Raw genomic sequence first — 23,699 nt, 5'->3', positions numbered from 1 at the left:
TTCCTGTGGGTATTCTCAGGCAACCCATTAAAGTTGTCTCAAAAGAACTTTGACAGAAGCATCTGTGTGCAAGGGCACAGATGAAGCTGCCATATGCTGAGTCAGGCTATTGGTCCATCTGGCTCAGTATCATCTACTCTGACTGGCAGCAGCTCTACACCAAATACAACAAATATTTATATACTGCATTTCAACAAAAATTTCCAAAGCATTTTACATGGAGAAAGAATAAATAAACTAGCTGCGCCAGGCACAGAGCATCTGCACCTCTAGTTTGCCACAGCCTCCATTTTCTGGCCACTGGCCACCCGCCCATCCCTCTCCCCCCCCCCCCGCTGGCCGCCTGCCTCTTTGCCCAGTTAGCAGAGGACTAACTGGGCAAAGACTCCAAGGTCTCAGGCAGAGGTTTTCCCCAGCCCTGTAGTCCGGGATAATTTAATTGGACATGCCACATGTGCAAAGAACTCCGCTGTGTTGGGGCCGGGCTCATGCCAGAAGCTACAAGCTTGTGTGCATAAGTTCTGAGCCTTTCCACACAGCCTCTACCCTCACACCCACACAGCTGTCATTCTTCAATGGCACCTTTTTTTACCCAAGTGCACCCTCATAGGTGGGTGTACAAATGCCAGAAGCGCATTCGCTTCAGAAGTGCATTCAATTAAATTCACGAAGACAAGAGTGTACTGCTACTGCTCCAAGCTGGGGAAACACATTCTCCATTCTAGCTTATCTTCTTGTCTGCACGTCTTGAACTGAAGAACACCCCCCCAAGAATGCTGAAACCTCAATCGAAACCATGTCGAGGCCTGCTCTCCAGATGCCAAGTGGGGATTCCATACTTCTGACTTCCCAGGGAGACAGGAGGAGTTGCATGTAGTAAGGTCTAATCTTAATGGGCTGCTAAGCTTTTGGTGGGATTCCCAAAACTCTGGGAAATGCCCATTTTGCTGCCTGGTATCCATATCTTTTCTCCTATGCAGTTTAAAGCAGTTTAGGAAGGGAAGTTTTGAGTTGCCAGAGAAGGAAGGGTTAAACAGCTTTTCACTTTCCACCTTCTGCTATTCTTCTGCTCATTCTCACAGCTTACTAAGCTTGCATTGGGGCTCTTGCTGCTGTTTTAAAGTTAGAGAAAGTGACATACAACTGGCTCGTACTCTCCAGTTTAGCCTCCAGTAAAGACGTTTATTTATAGCTATTATGCTAGAAAAGGAAAAGGAAAAAGAAAACCAGTAATTAAAGCAACCATTCCCCACTCTGGGGGAAAGACTATGAAGCTCGGTTTCTAGTGATCGTCAGATTTTTATCTTAAGCATCAGCTGTCTGGTTCCATCTTGGTTCAAGTGGAGCCTGTCCCTTTTGTACAGGCATTGCTTGCCCCAAAATGTATGCCAGTGCCTAACAAATTTAAACCCTTCCTCCTGGCACCACTGTCTCATCCTCGCATTGAAACCTCTCAGCTCTGCGTGTCTCGCTGGCCCTGCATGTGGAACAGGTAGCAACTCAGAGAACGCTACCCTGGGGGTCCTGGATTTCAGTATGCTACCTAGCAGCCAAAATTTGGCTTCCAGAACCTCCCAACTGCATTTCCCAACATCGTTGGTGCCAATGTGCAACACAACAGCTGACTCCTCCCCAGCACTAGCCTACCTAGACGCAGCGTGACTTCCACAACCTTCACACCAGGTAGGCAAGTCACTAAGCAGTCTACACACAGGTCAAAGACCCATCTCTCCATGCCCCTAATGATCGAATCACCCACTGCTAGGAGGCCCCCACCCCCTGGAGGAGTATCCTCTGTGCGAGAGGACATGGGGACATCACCCAAGGAAGGGGTCCCTGCTAAGGGAGTGTTTCCCTCTTCCTCAGATTGATATCCTGCTTAAATCAGTATTGCCCCGGCTGGGAACAGGAAGCAACAGAAGTGGCAGAGGACCTTTGCTGAATGGGATGTGCGTAAACCAGATGGAAGAAACTTGGCCATGAGGAATGACATTGCTGGATAATATCATGTGCCGTGTGGAACCACCATTTTAATTTCACTTCCCATTGTGGAAATTCACTTCCCATTGCATATCAAAGCAAACAGTGACATAAACCTTATACCCCATTTTCAGGGTGTTTAACCCCATGTGTATAAAAATATGGAGGCGCTTCACATGAGCAGTGTGAAGTGTCATAAGGGGGGTTGCGGGGTTGCGGGGAGAGTGGGCTTGACCCACTCTCCCCACACATGAGCAGCCAGCTTGCCCTGGGCAGCGCGATCAGCCACCCACACAATTACCAGCTCTATCACAGAGCCGGTTTAGGCGGTGGGGGTCGGGGGCCTCCTGGCCCCTGGAAGTACCAAAATGCCCCACACAACTGCATGGGGCATTCTGGGAAGCCCCCTGACACCAGGGGACTTATTGTAGCCTCCCCGTCAGGGGTCTACTCCTGAGTCGTCATGGCGCAGAGCCACGCCGCAATGACACACAACCAGGAAAATGGGGTTAGTGGAGCACAGCCCCATTAATGAGGGGGCAGATTTAAGAGGGCTGGCTGCCGGGAGCCACGCAACTCCCGTTGTAGCACACAACCAGCCAAAACCGGGCTGAGCTCCCTTAGCCCAATTTTGGCTGGTCGTGAGAATAGCTTCATTTTGAGTCATAAGGGATGTGCGAAACGTTTCGGATACAAAACGTTTTGTACCCAAAACAGCCTGTTTTGGGTGTTTTGTAGACAAAACAAAACACCAGTTTTCCAGATCCAAAAGTTTTGTATACAAAACAAAACGTCCGTTTCGGCTACAAAACGTTTTGTTGTTTCGGACCTCCATTTTGTGGTGATCTCTGAGTCAGTCTTCATTTTGTGTTTGACATCTCTTTGAATTTCCCACCCTTCCAGCCTTCTGATCAGTGACCTAAATCATGGGCTGATCTGCTGACGATCTGCTGACAATTCCCTCCTTGTTCCCCATTGGCTCTTTTGCTTCTTGCCACTCTTTACTGACCCCACATTGGCCAACAATTCACAAAAGATCAGCCCTTTTCCCAATGGAGAGGAGAACTGGTCTTGTGGCTGAGCATGACTTGTCTCCATAGCTAAGCAGGATCTGCCCTGGTTGCATGTGAATGGGAGACTTGATGTATGAGCACTGCAAGATATTCCCCTCAGGGGATGAAGCCGCTCTGGGAAGAGCAGAAGGTTTCAAGTTCCCTCCCTGGCTTCTCCAAGATAGGGCTGAGAGAGATTCCTGCCTGCAACCTTGGAGAAGCTGTTGCCAGTCTGTGAAGACAATACTGAGCTAGATAGACCAATGGTCTGACTCAGTATATGGCAGTTTCCTATGTTCCTAATTCTTTTGCGATAATTCTGGAAGTTTCCTTGTCCCCATTGGGCACTACCACCCACCACACTCCGCTCTGGGTCATCCCTTTCCTCTTGATTTGAAGTGATACATTTGCTGGAATCCCCATTATTCCCTATGGGAAAATGCTTAAAGATGTGTAAACTTTAAAAATTCACAAAATATCAGCCCTTTGCCTAATTCCTTTGAAATTTGGGTGGTAGCTTCCACCCATTGGACACTACCACAACCACCCACTCTTTTTGCCCTGGGACCCTTTTAAAAAATCCAAATCGATTCAGATTCGGATTCGGAAAATTTGGCTACAAAACAAAATGGGGGTGTTTCGATTCGGATACAAATCAAAACAAGAAAATTCAAAAATGTACACCCCTAGCTCATAAACAATCAGGCCCATTGCGCGCGCGCTCTCTCTCTCGCTCTCTCTCTCTCATACACGAACACACACAATGAACATTTAAAAAGCAGAGCTGCAAGCTTTAATTGGTACTTTCCTCAACAAAAGCTTTTGTTCATTGATGCTGGGGCCAATTTTAATTGGTGATGCGACAAACGAAGGGCACTCTTGTTTATTATGCTTTTGAGACTATTTTTAGTGCAGATGTGCTAAGGAACAAAAAAAAGAAAACATGAGCAGTGGCTCTTCCTTCTAATGAGGACAAGCTTTTGTTTATTAAATTGCAAATTCTCTTTTGCTTTCTTCAGGATCTCAACAGCAACAACAAAGGCGTCCATGGCCAGATGCCAATTTATTTGCATTCAATTGATTAATATGTTAAAGGGGAGATGATTAGCTGAGTAATCTTAAATGGGTTGGCAGGCCCATAATAAATCCCTTCTACCAGCCCATTCAATCATTTCTCATTGCCAACTCAAGACAGTTTCTAGCTGAGTTTTGCCTCTTCCGGGAAACCCAGTGGGAAACCCAGGTTTACCAACACGTATACGTGCACTCGACAGCAAACCTCAGTCAGTCCTGCCTCACCAGTGCATGGATAGACACCACACAGAACCTTGGATGAAACTGGGCTCTGCACAACATCCCTGGGTTGTTGGGGTGTGTGCTCCTCTTCCCATTCCTGCCCAAGTGTCAGCTTTCTATTTAGGTTAAGTTAAGCAGAGATTGGTTGTGTCATCCAAACCAATCCATCTTGGCTTACTCTAACCTAGTTGCTTCAGTTAATCTGAGATCTGTAACTCACTTCATTCCTTGGGTACAAGTATTGGGTTATCTGAAGCAAGTAGGTGAGAGTAAGCCGAGATTGAGCAATTCAGACAACACAACTCATCTCTGCTTACGTTAACCTAACTAGGAGGTTGATGCTTCCTTAGGTTAAATTGGGATGGGAGCCAGGGGCATGTTCTCTTGAAGCACAGGGATGTTCCTCAGATCCCAGCTTTAGACAGGTTTCTGTGTGATGTCTGAATCAGCTCTGTGTACAGATACACATGTTGGTAAACACAGGTTTGTCCACATTGTTTTATGTCACACCTTAGGTGACATATTAGGTGGGCCCTTAATACAAGGTAATATGTGAATTGCCCCAAATATCCATGGGACAAACCAAATACCACTAGAGTCGCCATCTTTCCCACCCATCATAGTCTCTGTGCCTTTAAAAGCTGCATGACAGAAGGAAACACAACAGGTGAAGTTTTCCCTCCATTGCCATGCCAGAACACACTCTGCACATGCTCCAAGGAACACCACCTCTGTCAAAAGGAAAAGCAGGTTGTCCTAACAACCACTCATAAATGTCTCTTTTCCAAAACACAAAAATAATACTTTTTTTTTAAGGATTACTATAATGAGGTCATGATGGGCCTGGAATCTAGAAGTCTGTCCAAAGTTTGTGCTCCAGTAGCAGCAGCCACAAGCATCTGTATTCTTTTTTTGTGTGCATTAAAAAAATAAATAAATCCAAGACCAGACCAAATCAGATTTGGAAGCTTAGCCAGAGCAGGGATCAGTTTCATCTGTGGAATCCTTCCTACTGTTGCAACATGGCCCGTCAGTTAATAACCCGTTCTTGGCTTGATCATCACCAGATATTTATTTCCATTGCAGATTTCCTCATTTGTCACATGATCTTTGCAGAGGGCTTCAGTTCTTTGCTCTTCTTTGAATGCCAGACAGAGAACAGAATCGGGGCCCTTGACGTTTTAAATCATGAAGCTCTTCTACAGGCCTTAAAACACATGACCCAACAAGTAGCCCACAGCCCATCGGACATGGATCTTGACCTGCCAGGGATCAGGTGTTTCCAGTATTACTGATATTTCTCCCCTGATTTTCTAGTTTCACATGGACCTGGTCTTGTTTTCAAAATGGAATCAATGGCCATGTTGGGCAAGGCAACATCAGTGTTCCCGATCCATCAGGAGTGCTGTACCAGCGAAAGCCAGCCGAGGTGGGGTTGTGCACCTCCTTAGAACAGCCTGCAGACTAAGCTTCCGTTCAAGCTTCCATTTGAACCATTAAACAAGCTGAACTTCCATTTGGACTGACGTTCAGCTGCACAATTGCATGTGCGCTGTTTTAAGGAATTGGGCAACCCCACCGGGGCTGGCTTTCATGTGCACAGCAGCCCTGGAGGGTTGGAAACACCATTGTCATCCTGTGTGACATGGCCAATGTATTAAGAATTCTACACAGCCCCATTTCTTTTTAATTTTCTGAACTTTGTAAAGAGTGCATGGCATGATCCTTGTGCATGGCATCTCGGAGAGGCCACGTTACTCCTTTACTGATGGAGCTACACTTGCTGCCAATAGGTTTCTGGACAAAATACAAAGTGCTAGTTATAACTTATAAAGCCCTAACTGGCTTTAGGCCCTGGGTATCTAAGAGAGTGTCTTCTTCATTATGAGCCCTACCGCCCATTGAGGTCATCTGAGGAGGTATGTCTCCAGTTACCGCCAACTCGTTTGGTGGCTACACAGAGACGGGCCTTCTTGGTTGCTGCCCCAAGATTGTGGAATGCACTCCCTGCTGAGATATGATCCTCCCCATCTCTGGCAATTTTCAAAAAAACACCTGAAAACCCATCTTTTCACCCAAGCTTTCTCAGCTTCCTAATTTTTTTTAGGTTTTAATCTCTGGTTTATTTTAAATTGTTAAATTGTTATAAGTTTTTTGTATATGTTTTCAACTTGTTTTATGCTATTGTTAACCACCCAGAGACAAAAGTTTGGGGCGGTGTACAAATTAGAGAGAGAGAGAGAGAGAGAGAGAGAGAGAGAGAGAGAGAGAGAGAGAGAGAGAGTTTGTCGCAGCTTTTGACTCTTGTAGTTCATTGGCATCCTTCACACATGTGCATAACCAGCACACACTTCTGTGTCTACTAAAACAGCATTTCAAAAAAGTAATCTTGATATAATTGTATGTATGCTTGCATCAAGATCGTTTCTGTGCAGTGTTTTGCCAAGGCAAATGTCCACTGCTAAAACACCACCAAAGAAGCAAATGTGATGTGCTTTTATACATGGTGGTACCAAGGGTTCTTGTTGTCTCTGTGTTGCTTTTCCACTGTTCAGGAGCACTTGTGCACATCAGTATCAATATAATATTGCACAGGAAGAGTTTTGATGCCATCAGACATAGGATATCCAGATTGTGTTTTTTGTAGCGTTTCATCAGTGCCCGCTTGTGCTCATTGGTAACGCGGGATGGCGGGGCGAGGGAAGCAAATGAATGGAAGGCACTGGATGCTTCAGCGAATGAAGCATGCCCTAATTCTGGAATTAATTTTCAGAGAATCCTCCAAATTAAAGCAGAGTCCTAGAGGAGTGGAATAAAACAGGAATGGGAAGGGGCAGGTCCTCTCAATCCTAGCAGAGGCTGCATAGATCTCCTGGGTTTTGCTCTGTGCCCAAGATAATAAAAACAGAATGGGAGATCCAACACCTGCCAGACCCCACAATGCACACAGCTGGCGGTCTATGTTTGCCTTGGTCTGATCTACGATTGTGGGTAGTTCCCAAGGTGCCCTTTTGCATGCAGAATGTGCTTTCCCTTCAACTTTGCCCTACAGTGCTGCGTGAGAAAAGGGAAAGGAAAAACCAGGGCAGCTCTTTAGCTTGCACAGAAGTGCTGCACCACAGCTTGTGCAATGAAGGGTGGCCCAAAGTTTTGCAGCCTCGTAGTGGGGGCCAGCCCCCTTTCACAACCAACCCCTGGGAGGTTTGAAAGCTTTAGGGGGTGGAACAGGAGGAGGAGGGTAGGTGGTAAGCGGCCTCCTCTTCACTTCTTGCAGGCTTTGCAAGGAGTGTGAGGAGAGGCACTTCTGACAAAGGTGCTAAGAGTTGGGTCAGTCCCAAAGAACTGCTCTGACAGCAACAGCAGGAGGCATCAAGCTACTCTGCAGGTGCCCCAGTTATCTGCTGCCTTTAAATAAATAAAGAGATTTTTAAAAGAAATTGTTGACAATAGCAGGGGTGGGCCATCTCGCTGCCCTCCTGCCACCCAAACAGCCTGCCACATGAAGTGACCGCCTCACCTGGCCTCATGAAAGGGCCGCCCCTTCATGCAGCCTCTCACACAAGCAGAATCATGAAAACTGCATGGACTCCTGTGCAAGCTCTCATGTGGCCCCTTGTGGAACAGCACTAGTCACTACTGTGGTCACTCTAACAGGGATTCCCAGATGTTGTTGACTACAACTCCCAGCATCCCCAGCTGCAATGAGCTTTGGCTGGGGATTATGGGAGTTGTAGTCAACATCTGGGAATTCCTGTTACTACTACTATGGATATTTATATACCGCTCTTCAACAAAATTCTCAAAGCAGTTTACATAGAAAAATAAATAATACATCAAGAAGAGGGTCCCCTGTCCCCAAAGTGCTCACAATCTAAAAAGAAACATAAGGTAGACACCAGCAACAGCCACTGGAGGCAGGGGCGTAGCAAGGTCGGAGTGGGCCCAGAGACAAGATTTTAAAATGCCCCCCGCCTCCACTGAAGCTCATGAAGTAAAGAAATCTTACATGAGGCTGAATAGTGGTAACCAAAAGCTTAGTAAAATGCCTTTACTAAAGCATTAGTAAATTCATCCTAAATTGTTTTTTAAAAGGTTTTGTAAATTGTGGGCGATGCAAGTCATTTAATGGTACTAGAGAAAGACATGCTGTTCTGGTAGCTCCAGGTCTTAACTCTCACATCAGTTCTGGAGGATGAATACAACTGAAGGAAGCCCGGGCGGGTGTGCAGCTGGGGGAGTCAGTCATGTGACTTGCCTCTGGGGGGCCCCCCAAGGCAGTGGGCCCCCAGACAACTGTCTCCCATTGCCCTACAATAGTTACGCCCCTGACTGGAGGGATGCTGTGCTGGGTTTGGATAGGGCCAGTTGCTCTCCCTCTGCTAAATATAAGAGAATCACCACTTAGAAGGTGTCTCTTTGCTCAGTTTGCAGGGGCCACATTCCGCCAGGAGAGGCATGGCAGTGCAGGCCTCCATCACGGACGAAATGTGGAAGGGAGGACACTGTTAGAGGGGACACTAGTCACCACTTCCCTTTCGCTCATGGTTCTTTGGATCTAACCCCATCTTCCCCCCCCCCTGCATTTTGTCCATAATGGAGACCTACACTGCCATGCCTCTCCTGGCGGAATGTGGCCCAGTAACCACACATGGTGGCAGAGACAACTCCCTATGAGTCGAACTGAGGCAGCTGCCTCAAGTAGCAAATTTTGGGGCCCAGGGGTGGTAGGATGGCCCCCACTGGCTCCCCCACCTCCTCCTTCCACCCACCACTACTGGAGCAACTTTCCACTGCCACGATTCTGCAAAGCCCTGCCCCAAGAGTGCCATGGCCACCACCTCCTCCTCATTGCCCACCTGCTGGGGAGGTAGAGTACAGAAGACGCTCGCTAGAACGCCTCCTGTACTCTCCTGCCCTTTCATTAATCCCACTTCCACTCTCTCCTTCTTTGCATGATGGCAGCAGCAGGCAAGGAAGGGCAGAAGTGTCTTGGAGAAGAGGAGGACGGAGGTGCTTGTGTTTGCTCACACACCCAAAGAAGTGAGCTCCAGGTCTTAACACTCACACCCATTTCGGAGGATGAATACAACTGAAGGAAGCCCGAGCAGGTGTGTGGCTGGGGGAGTCAGTCATGTGACTTGCCTCTGGGGGGGGCATGGCAGTGGGCCCCTGGACAACTGTCTCCCCTTGCCCTATTATAGTTACACCCCTGTGCTGCAGACTAAATGGAGGTGCACACGAGCATGGGGGTGGGGACCATTTGGCAGCCTGCCTCAGGCAGGACGATGACTTGCATGGCTACTATGTGGTGGCCCCACCAAGAGCTTGACAGACCTCCTGCCTTGGCAACCTAGCCAGGACTGCAAAAACACGGTGAACCTCTCAAGCTGAAATCCTCCCTTTTCCAAAGAGGGGGCAGACACAGCAATGTCATTCTTTGAAAGCCCCCAACAGTCACCCACCGCAGTCATTTCCCTGGCATGGCTGGAAATCACAAGGAGTCCTTTCCCTCCTCCTGACAAATGTCTAGCAGGCTGCAGAGAGCAGCCCCCAGCGAGAGACAGTGATAAGCCTTTGCAGAACTGACCCAGATGGTTTCCTCCTCAATCTGAGAGAGTGGGCAGAGAGTCCTGTCTCTCCCTCCACTGCAGGCTCCCCTGCCCAGCTAAGGAATGAGACCCGCACGGATGTTTTTTGGCTTCTGCTCCTCTGGCATAGCCACGAAACCAGATGCGAGCGGATCTGCTTGTCGTCTTCTCGGAGACCTGCTCCAGGTCATCCGTCTTTTATTTGCTCCTGTCTCCGTGTTCTGGGCGCGTGCCTGGCTCATGAATCACCCCAGCAAAACAAGAACCAACAGAAGGAGATCATAACAGGCCACCCCTGGCTAGCCAAGTGCTTCAACAAACACACCTATTCCCAAGAGCCACAGAGCCCAGCCTCTAGTAAAGAAAACTGTTTGAAAAGCATCACTGAAAAAGGGCAAAGGGAACCCCCCTGGGACCCCCCCCCCGAACAGAAAAGAGACACTGGCAAACACAAAAGGGGAAAAGAGAAACACATTGCTTTTCATCTCATCTCAGATCTGATCATCACGCTTCTCTGGGGCTTAATCTGAGCCAGACCTCTGAGTTTCGGGACATCTTAGGAACATAGGAAGCTGCCATATACTGAGTCAGGCCATTGGTCTATCTAGCTCAGTATTGTCTTCCCAGACTGGCAGCTCCAAGGTTGCAGGCAGGAATCTCTCTCAGAGATTCTTGGAGATGCTGCCAAGGATGGAACTTGAAACCTTCTGCTCTTCCCAGAGTGGCTCCACCCCCTGAGGGGAATATCTTACGGTGCTCACATATCAAGTCTCCCATTCATATGCAGCCAGGGCAGACCCTGCTTAGCTAAGTGGACAAGTCATGCTTGCTACCATGAGACCAGCTCATCTTCTCTGCCGTAGGCCTCAGAGTCTGAGGGGGGAACGCTGGAGAAGCAGAGCTGGCTTCCCAAGTGTAAACCAGGAAGTCTCCTCTCAGACACACACTCACCAGCAGTCCTGAGGCAAGCCATGTTTTTCTCCCTCTCTGACCCTGCTCCAGGCCCCACAATACAGACACAACCCGACTGGCCTGCCATATGGGAGAGGGGGTTGTAATGATCATTAAAAACATGCACATGAAGCCTTTAAAAAACACACACTTGGAATATGCTACTGCCAGGCTCCACATGGCGTGGCGTGGCGGATGTACATGGCGTGGCGTGGCCCCAGAGTCCTTACAAGGGTATGGTGCTCCTTCTTGTAACAGGGCTTGTTACTTGCACAAAGCTCCTAAGGAACTGCTGCCCCAGGCCTCAGCAGGAGTCATCAGGCTCTGGTGGCCAGGATGAGCCCCTCATCATTGGCTGGCCAGCCTCTATATAGCCCCTGACATCCAAAGCAATTCTCGCAAGACCTCAGGTGAGAATGGGATCTCACCCTGAAATCTCGTGAGAACCGCCTCCCCACACCCCTGGTCTCACGAGATGCTCCCAGATGCTTGGGCATCCTTGCTTGCTGTGGGGAGCGTCTCACTACTTCCCTGCAGGGGCCAGTGCTGGGCAGAAAGAGCAGCAACGCTACCACTTGAGGGAGTAAGCGGCCTCGTGCTATGCTCCCCACTGTGGACAGTGGCCCGCCTTCCTCCCTGCCCTGCGCCATTTCCCAGGGTTCCCTCACAGCTACATAAGTGCCATGCATTTTTATGAATGAAGGCTGTGCTAAATTCCCTCGCCACAGTTTCCTCATTTTGCATGCAGCAAAATGCCGTGACCCAGACCCCCACTGAAGGGTGAGGCAGAACGTACAAGGGAACAGAAAGGGCAGGGAGATCCTGTGACCCAGAACCCGGTGGCCCTGCTCTACCAGGACTCCCCGCACCAGGAAAACCTGGAGAACTTGAGCCACCATCTCCACCATGATGTGAGGACACAACTCTGCCTTCATCCTCTGACTTGGAAGAATCTCCTGAGGACCTGCCAGCCCCAGTAAAAGCCCCCCGGTGCTGCTGGAGGCCATGCTTAGAAGACTGGGCAAGGTGCCTTTAAGCAGTAGAGCTTTCCCTGGGGAAGGGGCAGCGCGAGTTCATGCGGCCTGGGCAGCAGCCATGGGCAGTCTTTTCCAAGAAGCTTCTGGAGCAACACCTCTCCTGCGTTGCTGGACCCAGCTCTTGTGGGTTCCTGCTGGGAGCTAGCCAAGGTCCTGACGGCTTCCTCCACGGGGCTGCTCAGCGTCCTTGTTCCTCCGGAATCCCTGACTTGGCTTAGAGCAGGATACAACTCTCCTCCTCTTGCCCCCAACCCCTCAAAAAGCCAGACTTGGGCAAAGAGTGATAGTCGGTGGGGGCCTGGACAGTCATCCTTGGGATAAGAATTACTTGTTGCAGGTATATCTCTATCTTCACCTGCAAAATGTTGGAGGTCGGAGCTTCGCGTATCTGCCTTGGCAACCTAGTATCATACGCTCCGCATGCACATTATGGCTTGCTTTTCATTTGTGGCACGCTTTTAGTCAGAATTGTACACCACACTGGTTGGACAATTCCGCACACCAAACAGTCCCAGGCGGTAGCAGTGCATCCTAACAAGCCAGGGAGGCGCCATTGGAGGCAGTTTGGGTGGCTCCTCTTCCTCTTGCCCTGCCCGAGAGCTGTGCTGCCTACAGGCTGGCCATTCATCAGATAGAGCTGCACGGTTGCCCACACAGCTCTACTGGATGAATGGTCAGCCTGCAGGCAGGGCGGGAGAGTAAGGCGCAACCCGAGCTGCCTCCTTTGGTCCTCCCCCCCAGCTCCTTAGGATGAGCTGCTACTGGTCTCCGTTTGCTTGGCCACACACCCCTAGACGTCCCAAGGCACGTCCCTTTTTTCACGCTGATGTGTTGGAGGATATGGAAGTGCACTTTGAGGGCTGGGCTGAAGGGGCTGGGCTCTGCCCTGCTGTCCTCAGCCTCCGAATCCAGGGGTTCCCAAGGCCCTTGTTGCAGGGCATTGTGGGAGTCATAGTCCAGCAAGATCTGGGAGCCCTTGTCTCAGTGAACACGTCCTTACAATACAATTATCCTTCGTTGCTTTCCATGGCCTTGATGAGAGCTTGAACATCAGCCTGTGACCAGAGGCTCCCCAGACCATTCTGAGATAAAGGCCACCTTCAGAAGCGACACGCAAAACACGGTGGTCCTTTTGTCCCTGACTTCTGAGCTGGCGTCACTCCCGTGATTCTCTGACAGAGAAAGACTTTAGTCTCACTTCCGCAGGAGGGATGAAGTTCAAGGCTCAGCGGCCGCCAGGTGGGCCCGAAGTGCTTCTTCTACAGACAGCTATGGACTTGTCTTCACAGAACAAAAGCAGAGGTTGCCAAGAAGACAGAGAGAGCTTCTAAAGAGGAGCCACTCTGTGACTGACTGTTCCACCATGCAGCAGCCGTTTCCAATCCCTGGCTCATTTGTAGCAGAACGTGCCCTCCGGAGGGTTGAGTTTCAGGTACTTGAGTCAAAGCAAGGTTTCCTGCTGAAATATTTGCATTGGGTGGTGAGAGTACCAGCAGGATCTAAGCAACCACTGGCCTCATTTCTATGTATCTTCCTTGCTAGGTGAAGGGTTGGCCATTTGGATGCAGGGAGGAGAGCAGGAAGGAGACCTTGGAGCGGGGGGATCACTGGGAAGAGGGAAAACCTATCAGGAGTTCCAAAGTGCTTACATTATTTTGATGGAATAATTTGTACGGAAGAGAGGCCTCTTTGGACGGAAGAGAGGCCTCTTTGGACGGAAGAGAGGCCTTTTCCTCTCCACTTTTATACAGCTGATAGCTAAAGATGCTTCCTCACTGTGCAATGATGATCCCCAGATGCTTCCTTAACTGAGCCATGGTGGTCTTTGCTGACTGCTGGCTACTAACTACAGGACACACCGCCACCAACTTCAGGGTGGCTGGGACTGAAATTCTGGGGCAAGTCGTGGCCTTCTGGAGGGGCAGGAAGATTCCAAGGACATGTTGTTTGCTTTGGGGAAACTAGTGATCCTTTTGAGACCGGCACTGTCTGTCTAGGGGCTTGCCTGCACCTGTGTGCTCACCATCTGCACTGATAAACAAACGAGGGGTGGGTTCACAGTTCTTTAGAGACGTATTTTTGCCTCCAACATGGGGGTCTTGGGGCAGCAAAAGTTCCACCTGAAAATGATGCCCGCTTCACATGCTAACTATCACTGCCCGAAAATGTGGTTCTTCTGGCAGTGGCTATTGCGCCCTCTGCTGCTGATGCAATCACCCTTTTCCTGCATGTTCAGCTTCCTGATGGAAGAAAACAGGGAAGGCACCAAACAAGAACAAACAAGGGAGATCAAGGTGCTTCAAAGAAACAATAAACAAAGCAGCACCTCAAAAAATCTTGCTCATGGCCAAGGCGTTTCAGAGAGCAAATCCCTTATCAAGCAACCTTACTAAGACTTGTACTCAATCTTTTAGCAGAGACTACAAATAGAGTATGAGATGATGCCTTTCAGCATCTTCCTAGATCACTGCTGCCTATATTCTACCTAAGGAAACCACAGGGCTCTGTGGGCACCAGGAGTCGAATTCAACTTGACAGCACACTTTACCTTTACCTTTACAAATAGAGTGTCTCCAGTACCCCAATGCCCTTTCCTCATTTCCTCTTGCACTTCCTCCCCTTCTCATTCTCAGGCAAGCAGCAATCAAGGGAGGGGGAGGAGGAGGACAGCTTTTTGCAGAGCAGCAACTGTACAGAGGGAGACAGAGGGGGTGGTGGTGGGGTGGCAGTGGGCATCTTTTTGTCTCACTTGCGCCCCAGTCATGAGTTGCTTCAGGCAACCGCCTCACTTCGCCTTGTGGAAGGGGCACTGCTGCAGGGAGGGATCCAGATTGCGCTGGGCATCACCTCCCCTAAAGTAAAGGTAAAGTGTACCATCGGGTTGGTGTCGATTCCTGGCGACCAAAGAGCCCAGTGGTTTTTCTTTGGTAGAATACAGAAAGGGTTGACCATTGCCTCCTCCCGTGCAGTGTGAGATGATGCCTTTCAGCATCTTCCTATATTGCTGCTGCCCGATATAGATGTTTCCCACAGTCTGGATGTTATATATAGGTGATATAGGTGTTTCCCACAGTCTGGGTGTTTCCCACAGTCTGGGAAACATACCAGCAGGGATTCAAACCGGCAACCTCTGGCTTGTTAGTCAAAGTCATTTCCCCGCTGCGCCATTTGATGGCTTTCCACTGAAGGAGCATTTGTCTTTTTAAAGGCAGCAAACAGTTCTTCTCCTCTTCAGATGTGCCCCACAAAAATTAACCAAGAGGCTGTAAGGTTTTGCTACATCCCTACATCCCCACTTCCCACTGCATTGATTTTTAGCTGAACACGAGTCCTGGCACCCTGTAATAAATTACAGAATTTATTTCCTCAGGACATTGGCCTGGGCACTTCCCTCACCAGCTTAGGACAGCAGACAGACGTCCCTGTATTCTCCAGGATGGAGGGGCCCTCTGTGTGGAAATCAGAAGCACTGCTGCTTATACTTATACTTGTTGGAGATAAAGTCCCAGTGCGTTGACCTTTTGCACCAACCATCCTAATGACCACTAGAGGCATTGGGAATAGAAGTAGCTAGTGAGGGTCTCCTTACCTGTCCCGGCTTGCCTCTACTCTATGACCCCCTGCCTTGCCTCCTCAGGTCCTTCCTCTAGTGAGTCAGAATCCCTTCCTTTCCTCCTAGAGAGAAGATGGAGACATCTCTCTCTCCCCCTGCCTATTCATTATGTAGCTGATAGGCAGGATTAGATCTTCCTATCTCAATGTATCTCACCAATAAATCAGTTTAGTTTAGACTCTACAGTGATCTCCATGCATGTTCTTTAAATAGCTGCAACAACTAAACTCCAGACTCTGTAACTGGAGTCGTAGCTTCCTTGGCACGTTGCTAACTAATCACAAACTCCAACAATATTGGGGTTGGAAGCTATGGTGACAGGTCCTTTTTAGGAAGCTGTAGCCTGCTTTGGATAATTTTAAGTAAAAAGGAAGCCAATAAACATAATTGTTGATTGTTTATTGTTTATCAATAAATTGGGGACCAGGGAGGCGTGCAGTCCCCGAGTTCCTCCGTAAGAAACAAGCTCAGGAAAGCTCCCTGGCCCAAGTAAACATATCCAGGGACATGAATGTCACACAGATGTGAGCCCCAGAACTTCTCCATTTTGACCAAGGGTCTCAAACTCTAGCCCTCCTGCAGACATTGGCCTACAGTTTCCATCTTATTTTATTATTTTATTTTATTTATATTTTTTATTTATCCTATTTTTATACAACCTGATATGTAAATCTCTAGGCGCTGTACAAATCCCAGCATTAAAAATCACAGGTTAAAATACAGAAAACACGATAAAAACAATATAAAACAAATTATTAAAATTATTAAAATTCTAATTAAAAGCTTGTGAGAACAGGAGAGTCTTGAGGGTCTTCCTGAAAACAGAGAAGGAGATGCTCTTATTTCAGCAGAGGGCATATTCCAAAGCCCTGGGGCAGCCACAGGGAAAGCCTGGACCTGAGTTGCCACCAGACAAGCTGGTGGCAACCACAACCAGAAGATCGTAACAGGCAGCAGGGTTAATGAGAAAGGAGGCTCTCTTGGCTCTCTCTCTCTCTTTTTTTCCTTTCCAAATTTTTATTAAGAGGCTCTCTTGGCTCTCTTAAATAGCCTGGACCCAACCCATTAAGGGCTTTACAGGTAATGACCAGCACTTTGTATTTCACCCAGAAGCATATTGGCAACCTGGCCATTCTTCCCTGACTACTGGCCATTATGACCAGGGATGCTGGGAGGAGTTGCAGCCCAACAGCCGCTGGAGGTCCGCAGTTTGAGCCCCCCGGCTAGTCATGGAGGTCTGCTCCCCTGCAGAAGTTACAGAGCGGAGGGAAGTCAGCCTGCCCTTTCTGCACTGCACTCTGATGAGAGGAACAGCCCAGCTAGTAAACAGCTTAAGCTGTTCCAATCCACCAGTCTAGACCCGTCAGGCCGGATGCCAAGTTTCAGCAGAGGAAGAAAAACACACAGGGTGGTGATTGCATAAGACGCTGGGAAAAGGCCCAAGCTGCGTTTCTTTTCTGCTGTGATTTACTTTCTAGGACTAAGACATCCTTCCAGCCCTCCAGGGTTGTGGCTGAGTCACCAACCACATGTGAGCCCCGCCGGGCACCTTGTTTTAGAGCGAGCGGCCTGGCTGTGCTTAGGCGTGAGATAGGACACGAGCAGGCTAAGCCAGCAGGGACAGGCTGAGGGGTGGGCGAGCTGGGTGGGGGCGCCAAGTTGAGTCTGCACAAGCCATGCAACTTGGCAACAGTAATAAACGAAAGAGTGGGGAGCGGCACTGAAGGCACCCCTCACCTAGGGCACTAGCTAACCTAGGGCTGAACCTGTGATCAAGACACATCCCAGGAGGATCTCTATGCGCAAGGGAAAGGACAAATGTACATATCACTTTTGCATCGACCACTCCCCCTTCCTCCGAGGAGTTCAGAAACCAGGCGTTCTCACACCCCACCCTCGCCATGTTATCCTTTCAGCAAGCCTCCGAATGGCGCAGCGGGGAAATGGCTTGACTACCAAGCCAGAGGTTGACGGTTCAAATCCCCACTGGCATGTTTCCCAGACTATGGGAAACACCTATATCAGGCAGCAGCGATATAGGAAGATGCTGAAAGGCATCACAGGAACATAGGGAGCTGCCATATACTGAGTCAGACCCTTGGTCTATCTCGCTCAACATTGTCTACACAGACTGGCAGTGGCTTCTCCAAGGTGGCAGGCAGGATGCATCTCATACTGTGCAGGAGGAGGCAATGGCAAACCCCTCCTGTATTCTACCAAAGACAACCACAGGACTCTGTGGTCGCCAGGAGTCGACACCGACTCAAGTCAACACCGACCTTTACCTTTAAGCATGTGAGATAGGTTAGGCTGAGAGGCATGAGCCCCATTCAGTCATTAGGCTGTATGAGTGCACAGATGTCTGTAAATTCATACATGTTTTTGTGTGAATGACTGTACTTGAGTGCATGTTAAAAGTGCACCTGGATGCAGGTCCCTCAAATGCATGGTACAAATAGGAAGTATACTTCTGTACCTGCTTGTACAAGTTGAATATAACATGTGAATGGGGCTATAGAGTCATCAAGGTGGAACTGGAATACAGGTCTCACTAGACTCACATTGGCTGTAAAGTAGAGGGCAAGACAGTTTTTGCTAGAAATCCCGGGTCCAGCTTCTCTTGCAGACTCAGTTATTGGCCTCGAGCAAGTCACGCACACTCAGCCTCAGTTCCCCATCTGTAATATGGGAATTAGCAGTCCAGCTTACAGGATTGTTTTGAAACTAGAAAGCATTCTTAGTCTTTGCGAATTTGAATGGTAGTGCCAGAAAAATTCATGAAATATGACAAGCTACGGTAATTTCATCACACTGAGGAGAGAAGCCAGTCTTGCAGTTGTGAGCACGAGTCTTTGCTAAGCAGGACTCACCATGGTTTGCATTTGGATGGGTGACTACATGGGAGCACTGTCTGCTGCAACATATTCCTCTTAAGGGATGGGGCTTTAGCTCAGTAGAAGAGCATCTGCTTGGCATGAAGAAGGTCCCAAGTTCACTCCCTAGCAGCATCTCCAGGTAGGGCTGGGAAAGACTCCTGCCTGAAACCTTGGAGAACTGCTGCCAGTCTGGGTAGACAATGCTGAGCTAGGCGGTCTGACTTGGTATAAGGCTGCTTCCTGAGTTCCTATGAATAAACAGCCACATTGCAAACTTAAGCTGGTTTATGGCTCCTTGTTAACTATGATTAACAACCAAGATGACTAACAACCAAGATGAGGGCAACCAAGATGACCAAGGGCCTAGAGCACCTTTCTTATGGGGCAAGACTACAACACCTGGGGCTTTTTAGTTTAGAAAAAAGACGACTGCGGAGAGACATGATAGAGGTCTCTAAAATCATGCATGGTGTGGAGAAAGTGGAGAGAGAGAAGTTCTTCTCTCTCTCACATAACACTAGAACCAGGGGTCACCCCATGAAATTGATTGCCGGTAAATCTAGGACCAACAAATGGAAGTACTTTTTCACACAACGCATCATCAACTTGTGGAATTCTCTGTCACAAGATGTGGTGACAGCCAACAACCTGGATGGCTTTAAGAGGGGTTTGGATGACTTCATGGAGTAGAGGTCTATCAGCGGCTACTAGTCGGGGGGCTACAGGCCACCTCCAGCCTCCAAGGCAGGATGCCTCTGAGTACTAGTCGCATGCCCTCAACTCCTGCCTGTGGGCTTCCCAGCGGCATCTGGTGAGCCACCGTGTGAAACAGGATACTGGACTAGATGGACCTTGGTGGGCCTGATCCAGCAGAGCTATTACGTTCTTATCATGACTCCTCCCAAAGAATCCTGGGAACTGCAATTTAGCTGAGAAGGTGCTGCTACAGATCTGTAGCTTCTCCTTGAGAGAACGATAGTTTTCAAGGTTCCTCTGGGAGAGAGAATGCTTATCCAACCAATATAACTCTGCAGCATGGATATGTCTGATGCTTGTTCTCCTATACCAGTTCTATTTATCTCTGCAATAGGAAAAATCCACAGGCTAACTGCGCACAGTGCATGCAGATGTACAACCAAACAAGCCATAATCTGTTAGCTTTTAACGGTGAGAACTGGGGGACTCACTCAGTGGGCCGGACCAGAGGAATGTTGCCCAGTCGTAGGATCATAGGACCTTTGGGGTTGCGGATTTTTTTGATGGCCGAGGTCTTCAAGAGAGCAAACCTTTTTATTAGATTAAATCCTGCAAAAGACACAGAAGACAGACATCAGAACATGAGTCAAGGAAGGTCTGTGAATGGGCCCGATCCTCCCCCCGCATATGCATGACTATTGAATAGGCACGGCTCCTGTTCCCCCCCTATGTTTCGGGCACAGACGAAATCCGGAAACGGCTATGATTGGGGAGTGAAAGGTTGTGCAGTGCTGCAAACAGGGAGAATCTTTAGCTTACTGCCCCAAGTATTGAAGTTTGAGAGGTTACTGGTCACATGTCCTTTCTGGGAAAGACACCTTTCATGTTTCAGGCTTTTCACAGGCACTCCCCTTTTCTTCACTCATGCATGGTGTGGAGAAAGTGGATAGAGAGACATTTCTCTCCCTCTCGCATAATACTAGAAGCAGGGGTCATCCCATGAAAGTGATTGCCAAGAAACTTAGGAGCAACAAACGGAAGGACTTTTTCACACAATGCATAATCAACTTGTGGAATTCTCTTTCCAACCTCAAAGGCATGATGTCTCTGAGTACCAGTTGCAGGAGAGCAACAGCAGGAGAGAAGGCATGCTCTCAACTCCTGCCTGTAGGCTTCCAGCAGCATCTGGTGGGCCACTGTGTGAAACAGGATGCTGGACTAGATGGGCTTCCTTGGGCCTCACCCAGCAGGGCTGTTCTTATGTTCTTATGATTGCTTGGGGAACTGATGGTTCTGCCCGTTGCCATTGTCTTTGTCACTTTGCAAGAGAGAAGACGATCTGGACAGCAATGGTCTCCCCTCTCCTCCTAATTGCTAGTTCTTAGGCCCACAGGGTCTGAACAAGCAGCAAGAGACCCCGGCAGATTTTGCTCTGCTAAAACTCCTGCTAAACTGGAAGGAAAGAATGAGGAGGTGCATAAAGGTTGTGGGCGGCGGGGAGTACTCCAATGGAAAGGCAAAACAAGGCTTACCAGTTATATTTACATACTGGTCGCTGGTCTGGTCTAGTCGTAGACCCTCCTTCTGCATCCGTGGACACTTCTCCCCTACAAAGGACGCCACAGCAATTAGTGCATTGGAGTTGACATTGCTTAGCACATGAGAAAGCTGCCTGTTTCACTTTAAGAAGGAAAGATTAAGCAGCAAGAGGGGATCTATTTTTGTTTTGTTTTTAACAGAAACACAGTCAAAGAATAAATGACCTGATGCTGCGGAACGAGGGGATGTTGCACAAGGCGGGCTTGGCTGCTTGTGAAGTGTTCACATCTGGTGGGACGCCAGCTCCTTCCTTGCCAAGCATCAATGTGAGATCTTTCCACAGTCATGTGCATTTTATTTTAGCAAATGCTACATTACAATGAATAATGGTGAAGAATAATGTCGCATTTCAGCAAAAATGAACCATCCTTTGATACACATTGATCCAGACACCACATTTGTTTTCTGTGGAGTGGTAGTCATAGGATCATAGCATTTAGACCTCCTTGGAGGTCTCTGAGTGGGGTCCATCTCCCCATTTAGAGCAGGACTCTGTTACAGCATTCCTGACCATGTAGCCTCTGTCTGAAAACCTCCAGCAAAAGAAAGCCCACCCACCACTGCATGAGGCAGGCTGTTCCACAGTCAAGCAGCTCTTCCAGTCCGGAAATTCCTCCTAATGTCTCACCTAAATCTGCTTCCTTGTCATTTCTATGGCTGAAAACTAGCAATGGCTGAAGTATTCCCATCAAAATGAAGGAGTAACATGGTTCCTGAACAGCACATATGGAGAATTGAGAGAGAGAGAGAGAAGTGTGTGTGGTGGGGTGGGGAGATATGCAGGAATGACAGTGCAGCTCACATCCCTGCAAGGATTACATTATGGAATAGCCTCCCCAGTGAGGTTCGTCAGGCTTTATCACTTCATCACTTTGTTCTTTTCAATGCCAGGTAAATACCTGATGATGATGGTGGTGGTGGTGGTGGTGATTTCATTTATATCCCACTCTTCCTCCAAGGAGCCCAGGTACATAGTTATATTTATCATCACAACAACCCTGTGATGTAGATTAGGCTGAAAGATAGGTGACTGGCCCAGAGTCACCCAGCAAGTCTCATGGCTGAAGGGGGATTTGAACTCGGCTCTTCCCGGTCCTAGTCCAACCCTCTAACCACTACGTCATGCTGGCTCACTGATTTTGTTCACGCAGGCCTTTTAATGTTTTTAAATCTTGATCTGATTGTAACTGATTTTAAAATAATATTTTAAGAATTGTTTTGTATTGTAGTTTGTATTTTCTTTCCTCTCTTTTTTTTTTTGGTCTGTTATGATTTAGTGTGTTGTGTTTTTTTAATCTCATCTTTTAAGGTTATGTTGTAAGCTGCCCACGGAACAGTTTGTAATGGGGCAGCTAACAAATAAAGTTGTTTATTGATTATGATTATGATTATGATTATGATTACATCCATTTCCCACCTCCTCACTCTCTCGGCTCCTATCGCAAGTCCCTGATGAGCTGAATATTTGTTCTGCACCACAGAGTCCTCTGAGTCCAGTTTTATCAAAGCACTGAAAGGGTGCCAGGATCCAAATGGCAGAAGAGCACAGAACGAAATGTAAGAGGTTCTCTTCTGTGGCAGAGGCTTGGCTTCCATCACAATCCCTTCGGGTCTCCTCTCTGGCAAAGCAAGGGCTGGCCCCTCTCCACTTTCCACATTAGAGGAGGAGCAGCATGATGTATCTCTCTGGTGGGGATCCCGAGGAAGACAGTAAAGGGTGAATAAGACTTTCCCGACACTTAGACGTCAGCTTTGCTTAGAGGCAAGGCATTGTTTCTGGATGACATAAACATAGTTTCTGCCAAGTAGCTCTGGGTGGCTGGCAAGGGAGGCATGCCATTTTACTCACAACAACCTTGCGAGGTAGGGTATGCTGGCAGCCAGCCAGCCATTTGCCTTGGGGTACCCAGTAAACTTCATAGCTCAGCAGAAATGTGATCCCAGGTTTCTGCAAAGCCCAGTCTGTCCACAACACAGTCTGTCCACAACACATTATAAATCTGTAGCCAGTAGGATACCCACAAGTGGATTGCAACCTAACCTAAGGTGGGTAACACCAGCACCATTTGCTTTCTATGGCCAAATTCGCATATAACATGGAACCACGGGTCCATTGAACCCGCGGTTCCGTGCCCCCCTTCCCCTGCTCTCCCATCCGAATTCAGATGTTCAGGAGAGCAAGCTCTCTGCAGTCAGTCCTTGACAGAAGGTCAGCCCACACAGCCAATCAGACCGGAGTTGAGGGAGGAGCTTTCTTCACTCAGTTCCGGTTCTGAGGCCAGCAGCCTGCGGTTCTGAATTCGGATACACCACAGGCTGCTGGGAACCTCGGGTTGAGGTGAAAAAACTTCATTCAACCCAAGGGTTCAGATTGGATTCCCAAGACTGAACCTCGTTTTTGTCCGCCTGCTCAACTGCAGTTCTCTGCATTTGGATGCAACGTCCGCGAAACCACAGGTCTTTTCCACTGTGGTTCCGTGTTATGTGCGAATGCGGCCTATGTTTGTTTCCACTGTGTGTGTGTGAAGAAAGCTGGAGAGGGAACAGGAAAGACAGAGTGAAGGAGATAAGCAAGCTCTTCATAATCTGTGGTGCACAAAGGTGCTACAAATTTATATTAGTTTTACATTTACTACTACTACTACTACTATGCTGTCAACAACAAAAAAGTTCTCAAAGTGGTTTGCACAGAAAAAGGAATAAGGGGGATCTCTGTCCCCAAAGGGTTCACAGTCTAAAAAGAAACCTGAGGTAGACACCAGCAACAGCCGATGTCATGCTGGGGCTGGATATTGCCAGTTGCTCTTTCCCTGCGAAATATAAGAGAGCATCCAATTTAAAAGGGGACTCTTTGCTCAGGTAGCAAGGGTCTAACCACCATGTCTTCTCCCTGCAAAATATCCTGGGAACTATAGGTGTTTTTTTTTTGTCGGGTGGGGGACGGGAATCTGCTCTTACCAACTCTTCAACCAGCTTATGTGTATACAGTATAGATATGCTAAAGAATCTGG

General features: G+C 48.4%; 1 protein-coding gene across 5 annotated transcripts in view; it reads right to left on the bottom strand.

Annotated features, from left to right (window-relative positions):
• COL16A1 (collagen type XVI alpha 1 chain) overlaps positions 1 to 23,699 on the bottom strand; it is a 184,930-nt gene that overhangs the window by 112,074 nt on the left and 49,157 nt on the right. For 4 of the 5 annotated variants that reach the window (XM_053267053.1, XM_053267054.1, XM_053267055.1 and 1 more), the window contains 2 exons: positions 20,622 to 20,696; positions 19,581 to 19,698 (listed from right to left, as the gene is read on the bottom strand). The exons of the other annotated variant lie outside the window; for it this stretch is intronic. In XM_053267053.1, coding sequence (XP_053123028.1) covers positions 19,581 to 19,698; positions 20,622 to 20,696 — 193 coding nt within the window. The remainder of the gene's footprint in view (positions 1 to 19,580; positions 19,699 to 20,621; positions 20,697 to 23,699) is intronic. 5 annotated transcript variants of the gene reach the window in all.

The sequence above is a fragment of the Hemicordylus capensis genome, chromosome 7 (genome assembly GCF_027244095.1).
Source record: "Hemicordylus capensis ecotype Gifberg chromosome 7, rHemCap1.1.pri, whole genome shotgun sequence".
Lineage (NCBI taxonomy): Eukaryota > Metazoa > Chordata > Lepidosauria > Squamata > Cordylidae > Hemicordylus > Hemicordylus capensis.
Note: the sequence above shows the minus strand (reverse complement) of the source record. Positions and strands in the feature narration are given on the sequence as shown.